Raw genomic sequence first — 24,419 nt, 5'->3', positions numbered from 1 at the left:
AGTTTCTATTTTTGTGCATTTGTAGATAAGATCAATTTCTACAGTACTGTGAGCCTTCTCATAAAAATGAATAAAATGCCATCACTTAAGTAACTGCATAATATTCAAACAAACAGAATCAAGGTGACTTCAAGGAAAAGGTGAAATAGCAAACATATGCATGTGCAAAACCATGCTCAGGTAATTCTCTATTTCCACATTGAAAATCTCTCTGAAATAAAACTAATCATGCTTAAAGAATGAAAACACAAGACTTTCACAGTTTTGTTACTGACTATGGGATATGAGGTAATAATACCAATACTTGAGTTCACATATGTAAGTCTCATATACTTGCAAATAAAACCAGGTTGCTGGTGAAGTATGGCCCTAGAAAATTAAAGAAATGAATAAAGCTGCCTAGATGGAGGAAAACACTCCACCAAGCAAAAAGTTACAGAATAAAGAGATGGCATTTGAAGCACTTGAAAGATATCTGAGTCACAAAGATGGTTAAGCATCCAGAACAAAAGGAAAGCCTCCAGAAAAAAAAATTCCAAATAGCAGCAAAGGAGGAAAAATCAGTATAAAAAGAAAACAAGGAGACTCATCAATCTCATGTCAAATAAAAAAAACAAACTTACACTTGTTGTATAAGCTGCTTCGGGGTCATCCTCTAATACGCGTGATAAGCCAAAGTCAGAGACCTTACACATGAGATTACTGTTGACCAAAATATTCCGAGCTGCTAGGTCTCGATGTACGTAGCCCATATCTGAGAGATATTTCATGCCAGAAGCTATTCCACGCAACATGCCAACAAGCTGGATGACTGTAAAGTGGCCATCATGCTTCTGCAACAAAAGGGAGAGTGTCAGAGTCAAGAATATTGACATTTTCAGGTTTTGCTGGTTAAATCTCTTCAACAGGCATTGCAAAAATCCTGACTACTGATTGCTTAATCACATTTGTCTGAACCAGGTACCTTCGCTCAATGCTGATCCCGTTGGGTTTTGGCCTTCCTACAGTACAACTCGCTTGCCTGCCTACCATGCTTGCACATTTCCAGTATTTTATCTTCACTTCTTCTGCAGTTCATGGTAATTTTCTCTTTATTGGATACTGTCATCCTTGTGTTTGGACCTTTGTCCTCTGCATGAGAACACCAACCCCCCAAAACAAATTTCTTCAACATTTTTGCAACCCCAGTGAAAGCTGCTAACATCTGGCATAGGTTAGAGCAGCATCATACTCTTCCCTAGAAGCAACTTATATAGAGAGGTATGTAGTGCTTTCCCAGAATATGTGCTGCTCTTTTCTTTAATTTATGTGTGTGCCCATGTGTGGAATTATCCAATTTCACACAAAGGCCCATGCTGAGAAAGATGATTGTTGAAGTGCCTTTACCCTGCATAGCTTATTCAGTTCTTTGCACAGGCAGCAGAGGTGGCACAATGTTCCTCTGCATGAGCTCAGTGTAGATGAGACAGGATCAGCCAGTAGCTTGTGAAGCAGGGATTCAATGACATGCAAAATAATGGAATATATTCCCCCCCCCCAGTGGTATATTTGAACAACAATAATATATTAACCCATTTTAACAACCGTATATTTCCCAATAGCCTATTAACCCAGTGTCTTTACAGCAGGGAATTATGTAGCCCTGCAAGCACTAGATGTTGATGAATACTACAAGTTGTAGTGCAGCAGCATCTGGAAGGCTTCACAATTCCTATACCTATTTCCAGCTTCCTGTGGAGATATCTAGGAAATGGATTCTTATACTGAAGGGATGAGATGATGGTTTTATGAGAGTTAGAAGGAACTGTGGAATTCTGGAGAGAATGAAGAGTAGAGTATAGATTTAGGAAAAAGGGAGTTTGTTTGAGACAATGAGTAAGGTATTGCTAGATTAACTATCCAACTATCCAACTCCTGGGTCACTTCCTGGCTGGAGCATAAGAGAAGTAACATTGGTGTTTGTGTGTAGGCAATTTTCAGTCACTCTAAACCTGCTCCAGGAAGCTGGGAGACCTTTTGAAACAGTGCAAGACGTGGCATAGGGGATGGAGGGGCCAGAGAAAATCACAGGTATTTCTCCCTGTTCCACTGATGAAAGCTATTTTGCTGCTTTCTCCATAAGTATATGGCATTTAATTCCTTTTGCCTTTAAGATACCAGTGTACTAACGTCAAAGGACTGTTTGCTGGAAATACTCACAATATTATAGGATATTTTGAAGGCCATTTCCTATGTTACAGCATGAAATGTCAGCAATGGATTTAAAACCACCTATTTAAAATCATAACTAGAGGTTATGCATATGTATCAGTTTGGTATACTATATTGTGTAACATTTAGTTTGGTTCATTGTTATACTTTATATTACAAAATGTGTTTTATGCATTTTTGAGATAGGGCCCAGTTTTGCTAGCAGTAGAAGGCTTCCAGCCTTTTAACCCCAAACTTATTCCTGCACATATTAGTTGTGCATTAAGAATATTAGGTAGATGGCTGAACCTCTGCAGGGCCACTGGATCTTAATGGAAAATCTTTGAATTATGTCAGTTATTCAACAGCCACTCTATTTTTCAAGTACAGTAGAGTTTCGATTATCCGACTCTCAGTAATCCGACACTCCGGATTATCTGACGTTGGATAGGCCAGTGAGCGTGGCTTAGAGCCCTTGCCACGCCCCCAGCCGGAAAGGGTCCAAGCAATTTTTTTTTTTGCAATTTGAAGCCTACCTTGCCTTCCTTTCCTCCTCCTCCAATTCTTCTTCGCCCTCCTATCACAAGCCTGGAGGGCACGCAGCAGAGCCTCAGCAGGTCCAGAGCTGAAATGGACCACGAGGTCATCCTGCCGGGCCCCAAAGCACCCCCAGGAATGGGGACTCCAGAGTGCCTCTCTTGGAGCTTCCATCCAGGTCCCTTGCTTCGAGCAAGAGAGGCCCAAGCCTTGCGGTTCTTGCTAGCTCCATCAGGCCTGGGCGAGTGCCTCCAACTCTACCCCAGTGGTCACGCACTTGCCCAGGCCTAATGCTGGGGCAGCAGGAACCACGAGGCTTGGGCCTCCCTTGGCTGGAAGGAAAACCTGGGAGGAAGTTCCAAGGGCAGCGCTGCCTAGTGCTCATTCCTGGGGGTGCTCTGAGGCCCACTGGCCGAAGCGCTGCCATCAGAGCTCCTTTCCTTCTAGGTCCCTTCCTTCCAGCAAGGGAGACCCAAGCCTGGGGCCCTCGGAGCTCCCTTCCATCCAGGCGCCAGGCTTGGGCCTCCCTTGGCTGGAAGGAAGACCTGGAAGGAAGAGAGCTCTGAGGGCAGCGCTGCCAAGTGCTCATTCCTGGAGGTGCTCTGGGGCCTGGCTGGGTAAGCAGGGAAACCTCAGCGGGTCTGGAGCCGACATGGACCACGAGGTCATCCAGCTGTGCTGCAGAGCCCCCTCCAGGAATGGGGACTCAGAAGCGCTTCCAGCCAGGCGCCAGGCTTGGGTCTCCCTTGCTGGAAGGGACCTGGAAGGAAGAGAGCTCTGAGGGCAGCACTGCCAAGTGCTTATTCCTGGAGGGAGCTCTGGGGCCCGGCTTGATGACCTCATGGTCCGTTTCAGCTCCAGACCCGCTGAGGCTCCCTGCACACCCAGCCAGGCCCCAGAGCACCTCCAGTATTGACGTGGGATTCTAGTGGTTCATTCCATTTGATTCTCGTACTGAATCAAATGTATATCTTTTTTTACTATTTAGAAATATGTTTCAAATGTCCTTAAAATGTTATGGGGGAAAATGTGAACAATTCATGATGGAAATACAGAAATCCGTTGAGGAGGGAACAAGTAGCCCTTATAGTGCTGTCCTAAGCACACGTACTGGGAGGGTGTTTGGAAATCTCCTCTTAGCAAACATGCATATGATTGCTTTACAAATTAAAATACACATTTTGAAGACAATTACATTAAAAAAGACAATGGATTCATAATTCTTAATGATCCACAGATCTATAAGGAAATGAAAGATATACACTTTTGTAATATTCACTGCCACTGGAACTCCTCCATTCCTGTTTTAGATCGAACTCGTCAGACCTCGTCTTCTGTCCCCTTATCTGTTGGAGTTCCTCAGGGCTCTGTTTTGGGTCCCCTTCTGTTCTCTTTATACACACTCTCCCTTGGCAAACTTATCAGTTCTTTTGGTTTCTCCTACCATCTTTACGCCGATGATACCCAGCTGTACCTTTCCACCCCTAATCTGTCGCCAGACTAGAGCAGCAAGTGTCATCCTGTTTAACAGCTGTCTCCCACTGGATGCACCATTGGCGTCTGAAGCTCAATATGTCCAAGACCGAGCTTCTTGTTTTCCCTCCTAAGCCCACCCTTCACTATTCCTTTTCTATTTCTGTCAATAACATCTCGATCCAGCCAGTCCAGGAAGCCCGTAGTCTCGGTTTCATCTTTGACTCCTCTTTGTCATTTATCCCTCAGATCCAGACTACAGCCAAAGTCTGTAGATTTTTTCTCTATAATATCACCAAAATCCGTCCATACCTCTCAGCTTCCACCGCAAAAACACTGGTCCATGCCCTAGTGGTCTCACGATTAGACTACTGTAACCTCCTCCTGGCAGGGCTTCCTCTCTCTCACCTCCACCCACTCGCTCGCCGTTATGATCATGTCTCCCCTCTGTTGTCTTCCCTTCACTGGCTCCCTCTTCCTTTCCGCATCAGGTACAAACTTTTGCTACTCACCTTTAAAGCCCTGCATGGGCTGGCCCCTCTTTATTTAACTGATCTTCTCTCTCCCTACATCCCTACTCGCACTCTCCGCTCTGGTAGCCAAAGTCTCCTCTCTCAACCCAGGATCTTCTCTGCCCCGTCCCGGATCCGTCCCTTCTCTCTTGCTGCCCCTCATTCCTGGAACCTTCTTCCTCCGCATGCACGGCTCATCACTTCCCTAACCAGCTTTAAGGCTGAGCTGAAAACCATATTGTTTAGGGAAGCGTTCTCAGGGAATTTGTGATTGTCATCTGGCTGTCTGACAATGTTTGATGTGATGTGATTTGTTTGATATTTGATGTTTTTAATCTGTTTTTTCTTTTCTATATGGTAAATTTATCTATTCCTCTTTTAATTGTTATTATCTTAGAATGTATGCCTTGGGCAGGCTTTTATATTCTCTTAATTTTACTGACTTTGTACAGCGCTGTGTATAATTACAGCGCTACAGAAATAAAGTTTAATAATAATAATAATAATAATAATAATAATAATAATAACTGTAAGTGAAGCTTAAGTGGTGCACAGTACAAAGGCTCAGTAGAGCAGACAGTCTAAATAGCATTTTCAGCATAATAGGCAGTTTTCTTCTTCAGGAACAAGTAAAGAAAGCTCAGGTCTTACTGTTAGCTTCCTAACTACAGCTTCAGAAATATCAATAACAAGGAGTTTAAATGAATTCATTAATATGGTTTAAAATAGCTTTAGGTTTTTATTTAGCCTGCCAACACAGCTGCTTTGTTTCAATACTCAGGTAAATTTATACTTTGTGTCTTTTCTCTCCCAGTCTCTCTCCTACATCATGATCAAGATGTATTCCTATTGTTAAGGAAAATGCAACATGGGACATAAAGTAGTAGAAATAAAACATGTATGTGAAAGTCACAATGACTAAGCAAGAGCAATTAAGAAGCCACACAGGTGAAAAAGCTAATGTAATTTAGAAGTCTTGAATGTCAAGGACAGAATTATAGAATGTACAATTGGAAACACCTGAGATTCATTAAGTGTACAAGGTGAAATGATGAAATTCTTAAGTATAGGTTGAACTATGTGAACCAATCAAAATGAATGTACATGCCCACTGGGTGGAAACTGACTAGTGGGAGGTGATTAACAATGGATATAATAATTGCAATGTTTGCCAATGTATTTTGTGGGTAGTTGGAGTGTTTTGGAGATATTGGAGATTGTAGAGGGCATTAGTATTTGTATATAGTAGAATAAAGTAGATCTTTTATATAAGACTACTGAGTTGTCTGGTGTCTTGAGTGAAGATACAAGAGCCAGCAGAATCCTGGAGAAGTTTGGAGACATCTCAGGAAGAAGAGTGAGAAGGCTTGGAGAGTTTGTCAGGGTCTTCAGCTTATTCTCTGAAACTCTGCTGCTTTGGAGAAAAGCATTAACCACTGACCAAAGCTGGTCAGCACCGCTGCATAACAAGGTGGTGAGTTAGAGCCAGAGGTGAAGAGCTACAACTCCCATCATCCCTGACACCTATATCAAGTCATTTTTTATGGAAACAAGGTGAAAGGTATTAAAATATAATTCTTCAGAATCTAAATTCTAAAAGATTACATTTTGTTATCTAATTCGTCCCCTAAAATTACATGAATAACCTTGGGAGAAAGGTGGGATATAAATTAAATCAATCAGTCAATCAGGTACTATTTGAAATGATGTAAGCTCATCATTCTTTGTAGATTTATGGAAAATATTTATCAACAACTCAAACGGAAAAGTGTTTTGTAGGAGAAACAGTAAAAAAAGATCATACACATCTTTCTTTGGAAATGTTAATGAAGTCAACTGCACTGCATTTAGGCCATGACATTCTTGCAACTACCAGCACCTTCTCCTTCGTGCTATGAAGCTAACAATGTATATTGAACACTGACTGCAGTGACTTCCTACAGCTCTGAAAGGCAACTCCATGGTAGAGTGGAGGAGTGCAGTAACAGAAGACTTGGTTCAGAGAAATGTGTAAGAAAAAAAACCCAATTAATTTCTGAACAAGGTTTGCTGAACATCTCCCATCCCTCTGCCTGTGAGACACAGGGGATGGTGACTGGGGAGTTGCTGGAAGCATCAGTCCTTAGTCAGTGGGTGTGCTTTGCAAAATATTATAGTTGCAGAAGGATAAAACTTTACAAGAATCCTCAATTTGTTTTGCTTTGGATTTCCCTGTGTGTGTGTGTGTGTGTGTGTGTATGTGTGTGTGTGTGCGCATGTGTGTGTGTGTCTTTTGGCATTGGTAAAGAAAATGTGCACCTGTACATACTCAATCCACTTTCTTGCTCTTTCTGCTGGGTGACAATGAGCCTGTTCTCTATGGTGGGAGATGCAGCAGAGAGAAGAGGCAACAGTTGCATGGGCACCCTGAAATATTTCCCTCTTTAGACCTTTGACAGGCATGCAGTATTTGCCAACATATGAAAGCGAGCACCTTGGAAGTCGTCTCCCAACCACCCTTCCTTATGTACCTGGAGGAAAGCTAGTGCTTTTCCTTCAGGAGAAACCAAAGTAAAGAAGACAAAATAATAGAATTTTGATTGTTTCATTGTAAGCCAAAGGATATAATTTAATCCTGATGAAAGAGATTAGCGCACTGTCTTTTATTCTTGCACTAGGCATGAGACGTAAATGCACAGGGACAGATTCAATTGCACAGATCCGTCCCCGGGCAGTACTCATCCTGTACCTGTCTCAGGCTTCTCCCAGACCTTTTAAAGAATGGGATTTTCCTGTTCTTTAAAAGTTCTGGGAGAAGCCTGGGTCAGGTACGGGATGAATACCTCCCAGTGACAGCTGTGCCAGAATACATTCACATGAATTCGCTAGTTCGGTGAATTTATGTGAATTTGAATTTATGTGAATTTGAATTGCATTCAAACTGACTTCCCATTGCCCGAAAATAGCTTGCCATTGCCCGAAATTGTATGTGATCACCTCTCATGCAATAACGTGAAACCCCATGATTGCGTTCGGACTGACTTCCCATTGCCTGAAATTGCATGTGGTAGTCTATCATGCAATAACGTGAAACCCCATGATTGCGTTCGGATTGCCATTGGATTATACTTCCAATTTCCCTTGTCTGATAACGTCCTAACTGAAAGAACAGTTAATGGCAGCATGAGCTTTTGTATACTTCAGTATACTTCCTCAGATGCTTTTGGTGGAGCAGAAGCCAGGGACAGAATATATATGCCATAGGTATGTGAGAATGAGTGTCACAATATTCTGCATTGCAACCATCATGCAATGGCCATGCTGTTTGTCTGTTTGTGCAATGCTCCTCTCCGAGACACAACCACTGCACAATTCTGTAATTCTCATCTGTGCGATTATAAGTTGGTTTATAACATCATAAATTCCCAATAGGATGCCAGCCAAAATCTGACCCTGTGCTGTGCCTAAAGATGATCAACAACAAATATGCCCCTGCCCTACTGGAAAAATATGAGTATTGACTTCAGAAGATGTAGTAACTGTTTTCAAGAGCTGACTTCCAGAAAAGATAAAGTAAAATCTCTTTGTTACCAGTCAAGCTGGTAAGGAAAACAACTCTAAATTGTCTTCACTGTGGAGTTATTGGTGAGACTGTATCAGTTACAAATATAATTCAAAGGAACTTTAAAAGGTCTCAAAACAATGTTCTCCAGGAGGGCTCCATGGTAGCATCAATTCTTCTTCTTTTCGGATGCCATTTATACAGCAAGGTGAAGCTGTATGAGCTCTGCTAAACATATTGGTACAGATAAGAGGTATTATCACAAAGAAAAGCTGAATTCTGTAACATATTCAATAATTGAAAATTTATTTTATTTTGTATACTTCATCCAGCTATTTATTATTTTGCCTTCTTTATTCTGGCTTCTGCAAATCATGAGGCAATGCAAAGAGATACACAGAACTTTGGAATGTAACACAACAACCATTGGCAATTCTCAGATTTAGCAGGCATGATCTCCTGCTAAAGTAACCAAGATCCTGGTCCATGCCCTAGTGGTCTCACGACTTGATTACTGTAACATCCTTCTGGCAGGGCTTCCTCTTTCTCACCTCCGTCCTTTAATTTCTGTCCAGCATTCAGCTGCACGCATTATCACATCTGCCCACCGCTCTGACCATATCTCTCCTGTGTTGGCATCCCTTCACTGGCTCCCCCTCCCTTTCCGTATTCAGTATAAGCTCCTGCTGTCCACGTTTAAAGCCCTCCATGGGCTGGCCCCCTCCTTACTTATCAGACCTTATTTCCCCTCACCTTCCCACTAGGGCCCTCCGTTCTGGTAGTCAAGGTCTGCTGTCCCAGCCCAGGATTTCCTTTGCCCCTTCTCGGATTTGCCCCTTTTCACTCACTGCCCCTCACTCCTGGAAACTTCTTCCCCCGCAAACAAGAGCCATCTCTTCTTTAACCAGCTTCAAAACGGAGCTGAAGACCATCTTCTTCAGAGAAGCGTTCCCAGGCATTGCATAACTGTCACTTGCTTTTTGTTGTTCTTTTGTTGTCTGTTTTATTGAATCATTTCCTGTATTGCTATGTATTTTATATGTATTATCCTACTAGAGAGGCCCCTTCCCCACCACCTTTCTCTTCTCCTTTTGTGTCCTGTCTTTTTAGATTGTAAGCCTGAGGGCAGGGAACCGTCCAATTAAAAAGATTTACAGCACTTTATAAATAAAGGTTAATAATAATAATAATAATAATAATAATAATAATAATAATGATCTACACACTTTCAACCATTTTCTTTGGGAAAAAACCCAAGTGCTACAAACATGCATAAAAAGGAAACAAAGAGCTAAAATGAATTGTTAGTCCAACTACAATAGATCCAATGAATCAATGAGAGCTTCCCGTGTTTGCAAATTGGTGGGCTGAGTGCGGCTGGGAGCCAAGATGCAGCCAGGATGCAGTTGCCCAGTGGCATTGGTGGCATTTTTTGTGCGATAATTCCTGAATGCATCCCATAAGTGACTGTATACCGGCAGGGCTAAGTCGCTTTATTTTTGCATGTGATAATCTCCTTGATGTCACCATTTATGTAAATCCCACTATGTAAATCTAATGCAGTAGATTTATGATAACAACTGGATTTAGTTGAGAAATTCTCCACTTCTTCCCACATTATCCAGCTTGCTCAATACCTGTCCCTATGAAATTTTGAGCACCCTTTAAAAATTTGCTAAGAATAAACAACCACTTATTGGGACTCAGGAGTCCCTTCATTCATCAAATAATTTAAGTTATACCAGCTAATTTTGATCTTGGCTTATAATTTTTTAAGATACTTTGGACCCAAACAGACAGGCCAAAATAAAGCGGCTTCAGGCCACTCTGGAGGTATGCTGTTTAAATGATGCATGCATCCTAAGAGGCTGGAAGCTGCACCAAAGCCATACTCCAGTCATAAGGACTGGATCACAGCTTTGGCTTAGCTTCTGACCTCTTAGGATTCATGCATCATTTAAACAGCATACCTCCAAAGTGGCCCAAAGCAACTTTATTTTAGCCTGTATGTTTGGGCCCCTTAATATGCTAATAAAGTCAAAATTAATACACATTGTTGTTGTTGTTGTTGTTGTGTGTGCCTTCAAGTAATTTCTGACTTATAGTGATTCTATATTTTTTTTTCTTGGCAGGATTTGTTCAGAGAGGGTTTGCTTTTGCCTCCCTCTGAAGCTAAGAGTACACACTGGCTCTCATATACATATTTACAGAGAGACATCCTATAGCCATTTTTTCCTCACTTCTTTTTTATTTGCCCCAAATGGCAATATATAAAATTGACGTATTGAGAATTTAAGTGACATTAGGATGTCATCTACAGCTAAGTTTTCAAATCTCAGAGGTTAACACAAGAAGTTGTTTTGAAACAATTCCTGGTTGGCTGCTGAGGATGTTTATCAGCCTTGGCAGCCATTTATATCACAATGAATTTGTTCAGAGCACTGTTCCATCAAATTGTAAATAATCTTTAACACTTTTGCCAAATAAACTACCTTTGACAGCCAAAGGTATATCTAATGCCTGGCTGGTTGCACATTTATGCTGCCTACCCAGTGCACTTGAAAGAAAATGTTTTTGTATTCAGCATCTGATGCTGTTTGCAAAACCTGACTTTAAAATATTCCAGTCCAGTTACAGAGCACCGTATAAAGAATTATGGGAAACAAATCAAGCCTCTCTAGTGGAAACTTCCATCCACATAAGAGTTTTGTTCTCTCAGTGGCCCAGAGATGCAATCACATCATACATACAAGGTAAAAAAAAAAAACCTCAAGGAAAGCTGCAAGTCTTACTTCACTCTTAAACTACTAGAAACCATAAGTACACAATTCACATTTCTGCAAGTACACACTGCTTAGTATATAAACTACACAGAACTTTGAGGACAGAGCTGAATGACTTGAACCATTTGCAGAATGCCACTGGACTATAAATCTTCCACTGAATCTTCAAATATACCATAAGATACTAAAACATGCACCAACCCTTTTTTCAGCATAGGAGCCCCTGGCTGAATTCACATATTTGATTTGGAATGGTTAATTTCAGATTCCATTCAGTAATCACAAGGTCATAAATTTGCCTTACACCACCACAATTCACTTCTACAGTTGTCACATGTGTAATGATCAAAAGCCCCCTCCCAACCCTTCCTTTTCAGCAGTGTAGCCCCCCAACAGTCACTTTTGCATTACTTGGGAGTGGGCGAGGGTGGGTGGGTGAGTAAGGATATCTCTGGATCTCTTTTGTAGTTGGAAGTGCTGTGACAGGCATCTAAGGATAGGAAAACAGCTGAACATGGTTCTGCTCTTTCCCCCACTTTCCAGCAACATGAAAATGGTTGTACTGGGTGGAGAGGTGGCGATGGCATCTCCTAATGCAGGTTCTCATCCAATGAGCTTTTATGACCAGTGAATTTTTATGATTACATTATTTTTCTAACAGCCATCCCATACAGCAGAATTATAGGTTATACCACTTGAGGCAGGAAGCAGGACACATTTTAAATTACTTCTCCACATTAAAGTCTCTTTGCAGGTAGACATTAAAGGTATATGTCAAATATATACAAATCCTAAGTTGAATCAAGCCATTTTGTGTGGACGTATCAGAAACATTTGGTCATTATGTTGAGCTAAAACCAAGGGCTCATCTAGACTGGTCTAAAGAAAGATGAATCCCTGGGGTTTGCCAACTGCTTTCATCTCACCGTCCACTGCTTCTACTCTTCTGGGGGCTTCTTTGTATCAGTTTCTTGGCTATATATTAGGGCAACTTAAATAGTTTTTAAAACTGAGACATGGTCTTCTGAGTTTATTCTGTGGTCTGAAGGGTATTTTTCTCTCTGAAATCCCCCCCCCCAATTTTTTTTAATGCAGAAGTGTCATTTTGCTGATGTTATTTGTTTTGTGCCTTCAACCAGTCGTGTCCCTAGGATTAGTGTCACCCAGTGCATGGGGGAACAGGCTGCCATTTGGAGTCTGGCATAGCCACGCCAGAGTCCAAATGAAAGGCACTACTCCTCCCAGCAGCCTGTCCCCTCATGCACTGGGTGACACCAATCCTAGGGACATATAGGGTCTGGCATGGCTGTTAGGTAAGTGAGAAAGGGATGCAACATACTAGATTACTTCTTAGGGTCAGTAGAATAGGTACTGGAGCAAACAAGTACATTAGAGCTGTGCACAGTCCATATTTTTAAATCCAGCTTGTGTGGAAATTGACTATAACTGGCTGACACTTGACTGGTGAGGTCATAGACCCCCTAATGAGGATAGGGCTGGGGCTCAATCCCCCCCCCCCCCGACTAGGCTAGGGGAGTCTGAGTTCCCACAAATGATCAAGCAAAACTGGACAACCATGACTCCTATCTAGTTGAGGTGTTCAGAAATTATCAATTTATAAAGTGTATCAATTAAATGTGCATTAAATATCAAGCACACATGCACGCATACACACACAAACAATTAAGAGATCTTTTGTAGATGAGATCATTCAGGAGTAACAAGTTGCATGTAATCTGGCCTATACAACTTTTTTGGGAGCAGTGGTATCCCCAGTCCTGGTGTCATCTGGTGCAGGGACGGGGCTTCTGGGGCAGTGGCAGCGGTGGCCAACAAGGCATGTTTGGCCCTCTCCTTTGCTGCCGCCGTGGAGGTCTTCTTGTGAGGGGGCTTGTGCTGTCATGACAAGCCAGCAGAGGGGCTCTCAACCCTCTCCTTTTCTGAAGTGGCAAGCCAGGAGGGCCTGACTGGGTGTCACTCCCTCTTCTGGGGTGTCACCTGGTGTGGGCCACACAATCCACACTCCACAAGTGATGCCACTGCTTGGAAGTAAGATTCACTGACTACATGGAGGTGTCTTCTAAGCAGACTTCATGCATCTAAGAGTTTTCATAACCAAGTGTGGTGGAATAATAATGAAAAGGGGAGAAATAATTAGTCCTTTCTGTCACTATCAGGAACTATGATGGCTATTGTGATGACCTATCTAGAGAATCCACATCACAGCAGGAAGTGTTATGTCCTGCAGTGGCCTTAAGTCACTTGTATATTCTTTAAGACTTGTTTCACTTAATCAAGAAGTGGGCTTTCTTCTTGGAGCAGGAGAGCAAAGATGAGACCTTGTATCAGTTATTTTTACTGAACATGCTGCAGAAAATTCTGAAAAGGAAAGGCTTACTACAACACTGTAACATGGTCAGCCTTGAGAATCTACAAACTAGTCTCCCCCCCCCCCCCCCCCCCGTAATTCTTGTTATGGACCCAAATTCTTTTTCTGCCTTACAACGTTCAGATGCTGATAACTCAGATTTGAGTTGCTTTGCTGTGCACAATGCCAAAAGTTGGCTGAAGTTGTATTAATAATTGCTCACAAGCCCTTAGTTTCTCTGAAATTAAAATTTCATTTTTTATTCTACAGTCATAATGAGAACATGATCAGACAACATAAAACCACCCTTGGATTAGATACGTTGTGATAAAGTTTTGCCACCACCAAAAGATGAAATAAAAGTGAATGGATGGGACGTCTGAATGATGTAGAGGATTTATTTAAAAGGAACCACAATATAGGGTGCATTTTCCTTCCTTTTTGTGTGTGTTCATTTCTTTTTAGTTAAGATGTGCAAAGCTTCTTCCTAAAAGAAGACAGAAGTCAGTCTTTTGCTGCTTATTACCTACATCTTGCTTACATCTAGAGGAGACTCAATTTTTCTGCTCCCCCAGTTATATCCTGTTCTGAGTTATTTAGAACATCACATAAAGTTTAATAATTATTCAGTCTTTGGGCTGACAACAGTCCAGACACAGATGAAAAGATTTATATTCTATCATGTGATATCAGGGAATATCATGGTGGTGTCAACTTCTACTTTTCTAATTTTCTATTTGAGACATAGCTCAGTTTAGTTTGTAGCAGGGCCAGGGTTGTGGAAAACCTTGTGCCTTTCCCAAGGTGTGTATGCTGTGTGTGTGTGCATGGTTTAGATTTGGGAGACTGAAATTTACATTTCATCTCAATAATTTACATTTCATCTCAATACTGGACTAATAGATTTGGTCTGTAAAGTCAATTGAATATATGCAAGATAAGCAGCCACATAAGCACTTGCTCAAAACAAAACAGGATAGAGTGTGGTTTTATATTATTTGCTCATTTTATACAGACCAGACATATCTAGCACTACTTTTATTTGGTTTGCTGACACTATGGAGCACAAAGTATTGAAATCCCATGCAGGTCACTTCATTAAAACAACTATTCAGGTGGTTGAGTGATCCATCTGCCTTAGTCTCAATGTCTCATACAGAAATGGCATGACTAAATGAAGGTGAAAGCAAATAACAACATTAAATAGATGGATGCACATTTATTTTTTCCATTCATCATAAGAAGAGACTGCTGGATCAGCACAAAGGCTCATCTAGTTCACTGTTCTGTTTCCATCATGGCCAACCAGATGTCAATGTGGAGCTTGCAGCAGAAATTTTTGCTATCTGATATATACACTAATTGTAATGCTAGATGTAATGTAATAATAATAATAATAATAATAATAATAATAATAATAATAATAAATTTATTTATTTATTTATTTGTATCCCGCCTCACCGTGTATTGGATCGAGGCGGGTAACAACGTATGTAATGTATAGCCATTGACTATAAGCCATTGTTTTTTTTTACTCTCCTTGACTTTGTATGTCCTTCTTTAAAATTGTACTAGTTCATAGCCATTGCTACATGTTGTGATAGCAGATTCCACATCTTAACTATGTGCTGTGTAAAAAAAAATCTTCCTCTTATTTGTCTTGAAACTTTTACCACTCAGCTTCATTGGATGACTCCAGTTTCTAATATGAGAATGGGGGGAGTCCCCCTTTCTCATAATATTAGAAACTGGAGGCACTTTATCCACACCCTGCATAATTATATACTGTATGTCTCTATCTTGTACTTCCATATGTACTTTTTCCTAAGCTAAACAGGATCCAAATGTAACCTTTCCCTATGACCATTGCAGGTTTTTGATGCTCACATTTTAGTTTAGACAGAAAACTTGAATAAAATACTATGTGGTGAATCTCTTAAAATTCAACTAGAAAGTGGCTAGCATCCTGCATTGCAGTTATTAATTTGTAAACTAGAATTATGGATCTGTCTTTGATATTATTAACTGCCTTCAAGTCCAAGTCAACTTTGACTTATAAGAGTCCAAGTCCAAGTCAACTTCGACTTATGGCAACACTATGAATGAGAGTCCTGACATCAATAGACCTGCCCAGACCTCTCTGTATTTACCCATGATACGTATTCACATAGTGCCATGATAATAAATCCCATCCCTAATTTCACCTTTAACTTGAGAGAGCTGTCCATGTAATGAAGGTCTGTGATGTGAGTGAGGTGCTTCAGAATGATATGACTAGTCTTTTCCTGTCCATGAACCATGGTGTGATGAATACAAGTGTGTTGGGACACAAGAAGCTTGCTGTGTCATTCTGAAGCACCCCACATGTCACACAGAGCTGCTTCCTTCAGTTTAAGGTGGGTTCTGAGCATTGATTCATTTGTGATTACACTTATGTAGTTTTGAATTGGCCAATGTTTTCAAAAGAACACAAGAGCAAAATAAATAAAGTAAATAAAAGTGGAAAGGAGACCATTCTGCTGAAAGGTTGCTCAGGATACCAAGGACAAAATCTGACATATTTGTATGCTGTATGAGAAAGAAAGAGGGAGCATTTATTTTTAGCATCTCTTGCAGCAGGCAAATAAAGACAGGGCCATTAAACTTTGTAGTGTCATGTGGGTCTCCTCCACCCAAAATGAACTCTGACTAGAGAGGCTATATTAGATGGATTTATCACAGACACTTTATGGCTCCATTTTATGGAACTCTCTTCTCTTTTCCCAACATTATTTAACATGAGCTTGTACAGCAGCATCTAACCTCTAGCTGACAGGAAGGATGAGGTTAATGGCAAAGCTGTACTGGGAATTATATAATGGCTGTTTCATCGAGCAGCAATATATCCTGACATTTCCTCCCCACAGAAAAATATTTCTCACTTCCTTCCCTCAGCCTGTCTCTGACTTGCCTTTAGGAATTCAGGTTTGGTAATAAGCTTTGGTCTTTTATTTTGTTGTATTTTCTATTATTAATGTGCCACAGAAATGGACAAACTATATTACAGTGCCTTATGTTATTAGCTTTAGATGATGTCCTCACAATAAGAGGAAACCTTTCTGTAATAATATTTTATTTTATCCAAAGATACAACAGAGATCTCCTGGATTTATATTTTTGAAATCATGTAACTGCTAGCATAATCTTGGTGAGCTATGGATGTTTCTTGGAAAAAACAGTTCATGTCGAATAGAAAATATTACATAAATATTGATTAATTCATACAAAAAAGCACCTAGGAATTACTGAGAGTTGATTTGTTTGTGCAGTAGAAATCCTTGACAGTAAATATTGAAGATTAATATACTAACAACAGAAAAATGAGAAAATTCCTCTACAGAGGATATATGTTAATACCCAACTCTTGTTAAACTATTTAAAATAATAGAATCATAAATTTGGAAGAGAGAACAAGGGCCATCCAGTCAAACCCTCTGCCATGCAGGATCACAATCAAAGTACTCCCAACAAATGGCCATCCAGCCTCTGTTTAAAAACTTCCAAAGAACGAGACTCCACCACACTCCAAGGCAGCATATTCTACTGTCCAACAGCCCTTACCATCAGGAAGTTCTTCCTAATGATAAGGTAGATTCTCTTTATATTTTATAAAGATACTGAACAATAGTGGACCCTGGACTGAATTCTGTGGCACCCCATCAGCCACTTCTTTCCAGGTTTCGTTAAAATACATACATACATACATACATACATACAAACATACTCAATAAATAACTGATCAGAAGCAAAATAGGACATACTGAGACACTTCTGTTTGGAAATTTAAAGTCTACTAAGCATCATAACTCTTCTGGTTTAAAGGTAGTTAAGGTGAAATAGGCAGAAGTGCAGTGGCAAATATAAAATTACCATTGTGACAGTAGTGGAGAGTAGAACAAAAGCTGTCTCTTTACAAATGCAGCTTTCACTGACATCTTCCCACTATCCTAAGCACTACCAGCAACATTATATTGATGTAAATTACCAACAGGATTCTGCCCCAAACACATGAGACATAGGTTATTGCTTTAGATTTTATTTTTCCTTTCTCTCCCAGCAATTCTCTTGTCAATGTTTTTTCCCTTGGAACTTCCACTGTTTCAGCTGCTATGGTTGGGGAAACAAATCTTAAGTTCAATCTTTGACAGTATTACTCTTTCTTTACTTCTAAATGAAATGGGGATTTGAGCTTCATTGGAATTTCAAGCCTCGGGCTGAGAAAAAAAAGTAACAAAACTGATATCATTCTGATTTAAATGGCCACAGGCAGAACACTATCCAGATCAAACATTATTAGGCAATTACCTGAAAATGTGCTTTCCTTGAGGAAATGCAATCAGGGCCATCAAATCGGGGTGAACAAGCCATTGATATATTTCAAGGAACTTTGAAAATATGGCGTAGCTGCTTGAAATGCTGAAACATATTCTTTACATTTTGGATTTTTATCTTTTGGCTTTACCTTTTATACATTTCTATAAAAATGCTTGAAGCTATAAAAAGGCATTATTACATATGAAGAAATACTGATTTCACGAAATCCTTTGAGATCACTAGATTAAACCCCCTTTTGTAAATGTAACATTTTATTGTGGCTTAGAGATACTTTCACAAAGTACTTTTTTATTCCCCAAAAGGTATTTCAAAATTTACTTTTAAAACAAATGGCAGGATCCACCACCACCCCTTCTAAAGAAAGGACTACACTTTTGAAAAACACTTTCGATCTTTTGGTCTGTTCATTATTAATGCCACTCAAATGAACAGTCTATAGTCTTTTTAGATACTGAACAAAATTTCAAAACCATATCAAGAGAGACAACTCAACAGATAAATTACAACTAATGCAACTGTGTGTATGAGCATGTAATTGAGAGACTATGGCGGTGTACACACTGCCCCTTTGGGGTGGCCTGCACCTGCCCCTTTCCCTGATGGATCAGGGCCTCAGCTGCCACAGCGGCAGCCCTGAGGCCCTGATCCGCCAATTTTCCAGACTGCGGGAAAGCAGCAAAAGGCTGCTTCCCCACGGCCTGGAAAGGGGACACCCCGACCCACTTGGCCTCTTTCTCCTTTATGTCACTGGTGCAGCCATGTAAAGGCTGCGCCAGCGACACAAAGGAAGGAGCTCCGTTTCAGAGCTCCTTCCGGTGCCGCTGAAAGGGCGCCAAGATGTCACGTCCGCGCGGCCCCATTTGGAGGCGGCGCGGCCGTGACATCATAATGGTGGTGCCCATCTAGAAAGGGTGCCGCCATTACAACGTACTAGGGTTGCAGGGCATCTGGAAAGGATGCCACAAGGCAACCCTAGAACGTTTGCAAGCGGCACCCTTTCTAGATGGGCACCACCATTATGATGGTGTATGTCTATACAACGCCAATGAAACTTTTTGCATTATTAAACCAACTTGGGAGTCAAACAAAAAGACATGTCTTTTCTTCTCTCCCTCTGCATGATTCTCATTCTCTTCAGGTTGTAAAAGTGTGGGAGAGCATTGTAAAAGTGTTATCTTTGCCAAACAGCTTATTTCAGTTTAGCAAATGGGACACTTTTATGACACTTTTAAAACCCTCTCCCATGGTCTTACAACCAGAAGAGAATGAAAGAAAACAATGTCATGCAGAGTGAGGGAAAAAAAGATGTGTCTTTTTGTTTGCCTCCTGAGTTTGTTTATTAATGTGGTAAAGCTCATCATGAATACACCAAACACTATTAAGAGCCTACTACCCTAGCATGATCCCATGCCCTGGCTGACATACATTTACAATGTGACATTTCACAGGCACATCCAATGAAGAACAGGGAGGAACATGTTTGTGCCACCCTACTGATGCTCTGTTCTCGTCACCACAAGCTGGAGACAAATATCTGCAATAGGGAGCCTTTTCCAGTATTTGAAAAATTACTTTTTGGAACTGCAACTTTCAGAACCTTTAATTAGAATAGCAACTTTTCCCCCTAATCACCTAGGTTTCCCTCTAAAGTTTATAAGTCTGGTTTCATAGCATTCCAAACTGTCTGTCTAGTTTTTGAGACTGTCCAGTGAAACCCTCCTGTCAGACTAGCTAATAAAGTCTACCATGCTGGTGAGTGAAAGTCCTTGTCCATGGTGAAACAAGGATGTCATCCTTTGCTAAGTTTCTTTTTCAATGAGTAATCTCTGCAGTTTGCTTGTGAGAAAGTGTTTGAAAACCACACAATTTTCAAAGGCTATTTGCACTTCAGGACTTATTCCATGCTAAATTTGCATATGCTGGTAGAAATAGCATTTTCTATGCAGAAAACAGCATTTTCTGTGCAGGAATTCAACTGCATGTGAATATTTATGCAGAATAAGTCCCAAACTGTGAAGTTTCTTATAATTGCAGGATTCTTCTTGTCAGGGTTTCTCAACACTTGAAATACATTTTTTAAAAACCATTTTCTGAATATTTTCAAATTTACTTTCCATCCAGTCTTTTCATCTACAGTACTATGAAACCTCTTCTCACATGAAGTTTGTTTGGGCTAACTTGATGACTGATTTTAAATAATCTGTAAGGAATTTTTTTACACCTGATTAATGCATAATAACACTATATGCTCTTCAGTTGTATTATTAGAGAGTGTCGCTATTTGACTGATCACTTTTGAATTAATTGTTCTTAAATGTTTTCATAGGGAGCTTTGTAATTACATTTTAACCCATTTTATGATAATTTTAAAGAGCCAGAATGGTGTAGTGTTTTGAGTGTTGGATTAGGACTCCAGGACACTAGAATTCAAACCCCTCCTCAGCCATGGAAACCCATTGAGTGACCTTAGGCAAGTTACATTGTCTCACTCTCAGAGAAAGGCTTCTGAACAAATCTTGCCAAGAAAATAGAAGAAGAAAGATTTACCTCAGGTTGACAACAAATCTGAAATGACTCTAAAGCCATTTTTATGTCCCAAGCCATTTGTAGAAAAGCATTTGGCTCTGTATATAAAACTAGCTAAATAAATGCATTACAATAAATATGTTACATAGCATGAACAATGGATAGTGAACACTGATACTAAGTATCCTTCGTTTGCATTAACTTGTCATATAGTTTTGATCTTTGTTTAATAATCTCCTCATCCTCAGTGATGTGAGTTACTATTTACCCTTTTACTTTCTCTCATAAATTAACAAGCTGCCTTTGTGAAATTTCCCTTGTGGTTTTCTGATTGGTTCCATTATGTTCTCTGTTGCTGGTTCAGTATGTAAATACAATCAAAGAGAAAGGATATAGCAGGGGTTCAGAACCATTTTTTAGCATTGAATCCAAACTCCAATTTAGGAAGGGTCTCAGAGGTGGGACCAAAACAAAATAGGCGTTCTATCAGTTTGGTACTCAGTTTTTTGCACATCTGTTGAGGATCGGGCCCATTTTCCTGATGTACAAGGCCTTCCTCCTGAAAAACAAAAGCCAGTTCTATGCAATGGCTAACCTGCATGCAACATACAGCTGTGTTCGTGTTCGGTACAGCAGTTTTCCTGCAAGCGAACCACAAGTCACTTCAATGAACCACATCTGAATTTTCCCCATCTCAGAACTATACAAAGATTTAGGCCAGTGGTTCTCAACTTTCCTAATGCTGTGACCCAGGATGGGTTGACACACCTCCAAATCATAAGACTTGGAAGAGACCTCAAGGGCCATTGAGTTCAACTTCCTGTCCTTTAGGAACGCACAATCAAAGCACCCCTGACAGATGGCCACCCAGCTTTGTTGAGGCAGTATATTCCACTGTTGAACTGCTCTTACTGTCAAACAAGTAAAGGCTTTTCTGTTACAAAAGGCATTTGATGAGTGACTGTATAAGGCCCACTTCACCTAAACAATGAACTAGATCCTGCAAACTGGTGTGCTGGTGTGTGTGTGTGTGTGTGTACATGCATGCATATGTTTAATGATGTATGTTTTAATTTTTATTTGTTTAATTTCATTTTAACTTTTGCATCTTTTGAATTTTGAACAGTGTGCTTTTATATTTGTTGTAAGCTGTTTTGTGTTCTGAAATGATGATGATGATGATGATGATGATGATGATGATGATGATGATGATAGTAATAATCAGATATGGAAAATTAACTATTTTGTTACACCATCCCCTACTTTTCTTTAGTAACATCTGTTCAGTGCATGTGGTTTCCTTCTTTTTATTCTCTTCAGCCAAGGCTGGCTTCATATTCAAGGAAATTCTTGGCAAACTGCTTTCTGATATGTCCTCCCCTATTCAGTCTCATCCCTGGCAGACTTACCTGGTGGTACTGTGCCAGGTAATTAGAAACCACCTGCCATTTTAATTTTCTACAATGCCCTGGAACAATACTATGTTGTAAGCATTATGGTACTTTAGGATGGCAGATATCTCCTGGACCCAGCTGGTTGGTGTGCAGGGATCAAAACATGTTGCACTGAAGAGTGTTTCTATGTTGTGGCCTTGACAACTGTCTTACACTGCCAGAGACTGATACCAGCCTTCCTCAGTATAGCCCTGAGAGAGACTGATTAACCTAAACTTCATAGCTGAGAGAGGATGTGGGCTGAGGCTGGTCAGCCCCCTAGATATTACAGTAACTGGGCTCTCACATCACAGTGGCCTTGACAGCATGGGTGAATAGAGAGGTAACATGCCACGGCCTCAGCACAGATGAGCTGAAGATGACTGCCTTATGTGCCAAGATTTCTGGTCCTATGAATACAGCAGCATTGGTTCAAATACAAATGCAGTCAAATACAAATATCCATGGATTTTTTTTATGCATGGATTCAAGTATCCATAGCTTGCAAATATTTTAAAAATATATAAATTCCCAAAACCAAAGCTTGATTTTGCCATATTATATCAGGGACACCATTTTACTCTGCCACTGTATATAATGGGACTTGAGCATTCACGGATTTTATTGGTCCCAGAACTAAACCCCAGCAGATACCAAACTGCTCACTGTACTTGTTATATGGTTGCAAATAGTTAGAAAGGTGATTGTGACGTACCGGGAGGGATAGCCCAGAAATCCTAAGATAGTGGGTGCAACAGAAATGTTTTAATAAATAATAAATAAAATAGCAGGACAGATATTTGTCAGGTGATCCCCCAGATTCCATTATAGTCACCATATCAGCACAAACTGTTCTCAGCACTGACTGTGCATATCTAAAAGATCATCAGAGTCATTATCTACACAGTAGTTACATTTCCATAGTTTCTACTATTGATCTTCAAAGTTTCAACAATTGACTTTAAGTAGAATAAGGTTATTTATTGCCAAGCCACTTCAGGATCTACTAATTCAATTTGCTTGAATGCAAGCAACTATACATAATTATAAATCAATTACTTACTGTGAACCTATGTTATACTTCCCTAAGCAACTTCTTTTGGGAAAACCCTAAAATAAAACATTTTTTAAATGACTGAGTAAAATGAACAGCTGCCATATGGCAAGGCATTTGCATTTCAATTTATATTTTTGTTCATAATAACACCATTTCAAATACATTTTGCTAAATATGGAAACTCAACTTGTAGGAGATATCAATTATATTCTTAGTTTAAATCTTCTTTTTCCCTTGGCTATGCTCTAATGTATCATTGTACCTTAAAAAAAAGCACCCTGGGGAAAATGCTTCTCTTCAACTAAAAACCCATGAATAACATTATGCAAAAATTAATTTATGATAAATGATTTAAAATCTTTCTTATTCAAACGTATGTCCTGAGAAAATAACACCTCACCCGTAGAAAGGAGTCCAGGGATCCATTCTCCATGTATTCAACCACAATCATTACAGGTCTGCCTGCAAAGACAGCAAAGGAATGTGTTAGGATTATAGGTATATTAAGGGTATGTTATATTTCCAGCTGTTAAGAAGAGATTATTTGTATTAGTAAAAATATGTTGCTCATCTTCCAGTCCTCTTTTGCATCAAAAATGTATCTCATTGTTCTATTACTGCTAAGCTGTATTTTCTTTGATCATGCCGGTGGATTAACTGAAGATGTTTCTAGTTTGATTTTTTAAAACTGAAATAGCTCCAATCAGAATCTAATATTTATAGCCTCACACTGTTCATTAATATTTAGAGCCCACACAAGTCTGTACAGACAAAAGAATGTGATAGGGATGTCACCAGACTTTGAAAAAGTTATTTTTTGTTCTGCCACTCTGAGAACTCTTCAGTCAGTACAGCCAAGGACTTTGCTCAAGAAAAAATTTCTGTTTATGGAATTCTAGAAGGTATAGTCTAAAAAGTAACTTTAAAGCTTTAGATGTTACATGTGTATGAGGGTTGTATTGTAAGTATACTGGACCTCTGTGAGAATTTCAGACCAAATCTTTAGGACTGTCTGTTCAATTAGTGCGGCTTTCCTGGTTTGGAAAGAAAGATTTGTTTTGATGCCCTTTTTGAAGACATAAAATCAAACATTTATTTGCTGAAGAAATTAACCCACTGTAGTGCTCAAAGGTCTCTGGGGAAACACTGATTTCATCATGTGCTTTATACATTTATGTGCATTAGCCACTTATGGAGATAACATTAATGGACTTCAAAATAAAATTTGAGCATTGCTATTGCTTAGATGTGACTTTCTCCTGTTCAAATCTTTGTCTGATGGACCATAACAGCTCCCAATGGAAGTCCTTCAATTTTAAGGGTATTTTGCTAGTTATACATTCTCCAGTCAGTCATGGTGCACATTCTCCAATGGGATATATATATACACACACACACACACACACACACACACACACACACACACACACACCACTAGTCCACTGGCATTTAGTTTAGTTCAGTAGACCATGGTTCTAATCTAGAATATATAGGGTAATGCTTCTAGAAACACTGAAGGCTACACATATGGAAGTCTGTCTATCTATCTATCTATCTATCTATCTATCTATCTATCTATCTATCTATCTATCTATCTATCTATCTATCTATCTATCTATCTATCT

At 39.9% G+C, this 24,419-nt stretch overlaps 1 protein-coding gene across 2 annotated transcripts in view; it reads right to left on the bottom strand.

Annotated features, from left to right (window-relative positions):
• The window catches only part of EPHA6 (EPH receptor A6), a 264,534-nt gene that overhangs the window by 68,461 nt on the left and 171,654 nt on the right, over positions 1-24,419 (bottom strand). For both annotated transcript variants that reach the window (XM_042460426.1, XM_042460427.1), the window contains 2 exons: positions 23,195-23,256; positions 624-833 (listed from right to left, as the gene is read on the bottom strand). In XM_042460426.1, coding sequence (XP_042316360.1) covers positions 624-833; positions 23,195-23,256 — 272 coding nt within the window. The remainder of the gene's footprint in view (positions 1-623; positions 834-23,194; positions 23,257-24,419) is intronic.

This window comes from Sceloporus undulatus, chromosome 3 (genome assembly GCF_019175285.1).
Source record: "Sceloporus undulatus isolate JIND9_A2432 ecotype Alabama chromosome 3, SceUnd_v1.1, whole genome shotgun sequence".
In the NCBI taxonomy this organism is placed as follows: Eukaryota; Metazoa; Chordata; class Lepidosauria; order Squamata; family Phrynosomatidae; genus Sceloporus; species Sceloporus undulatus.
Note: the sequence above shows the minus strand (reverse complement) of the source record. Positions and strands in the feature narration are given on the sequence as shown.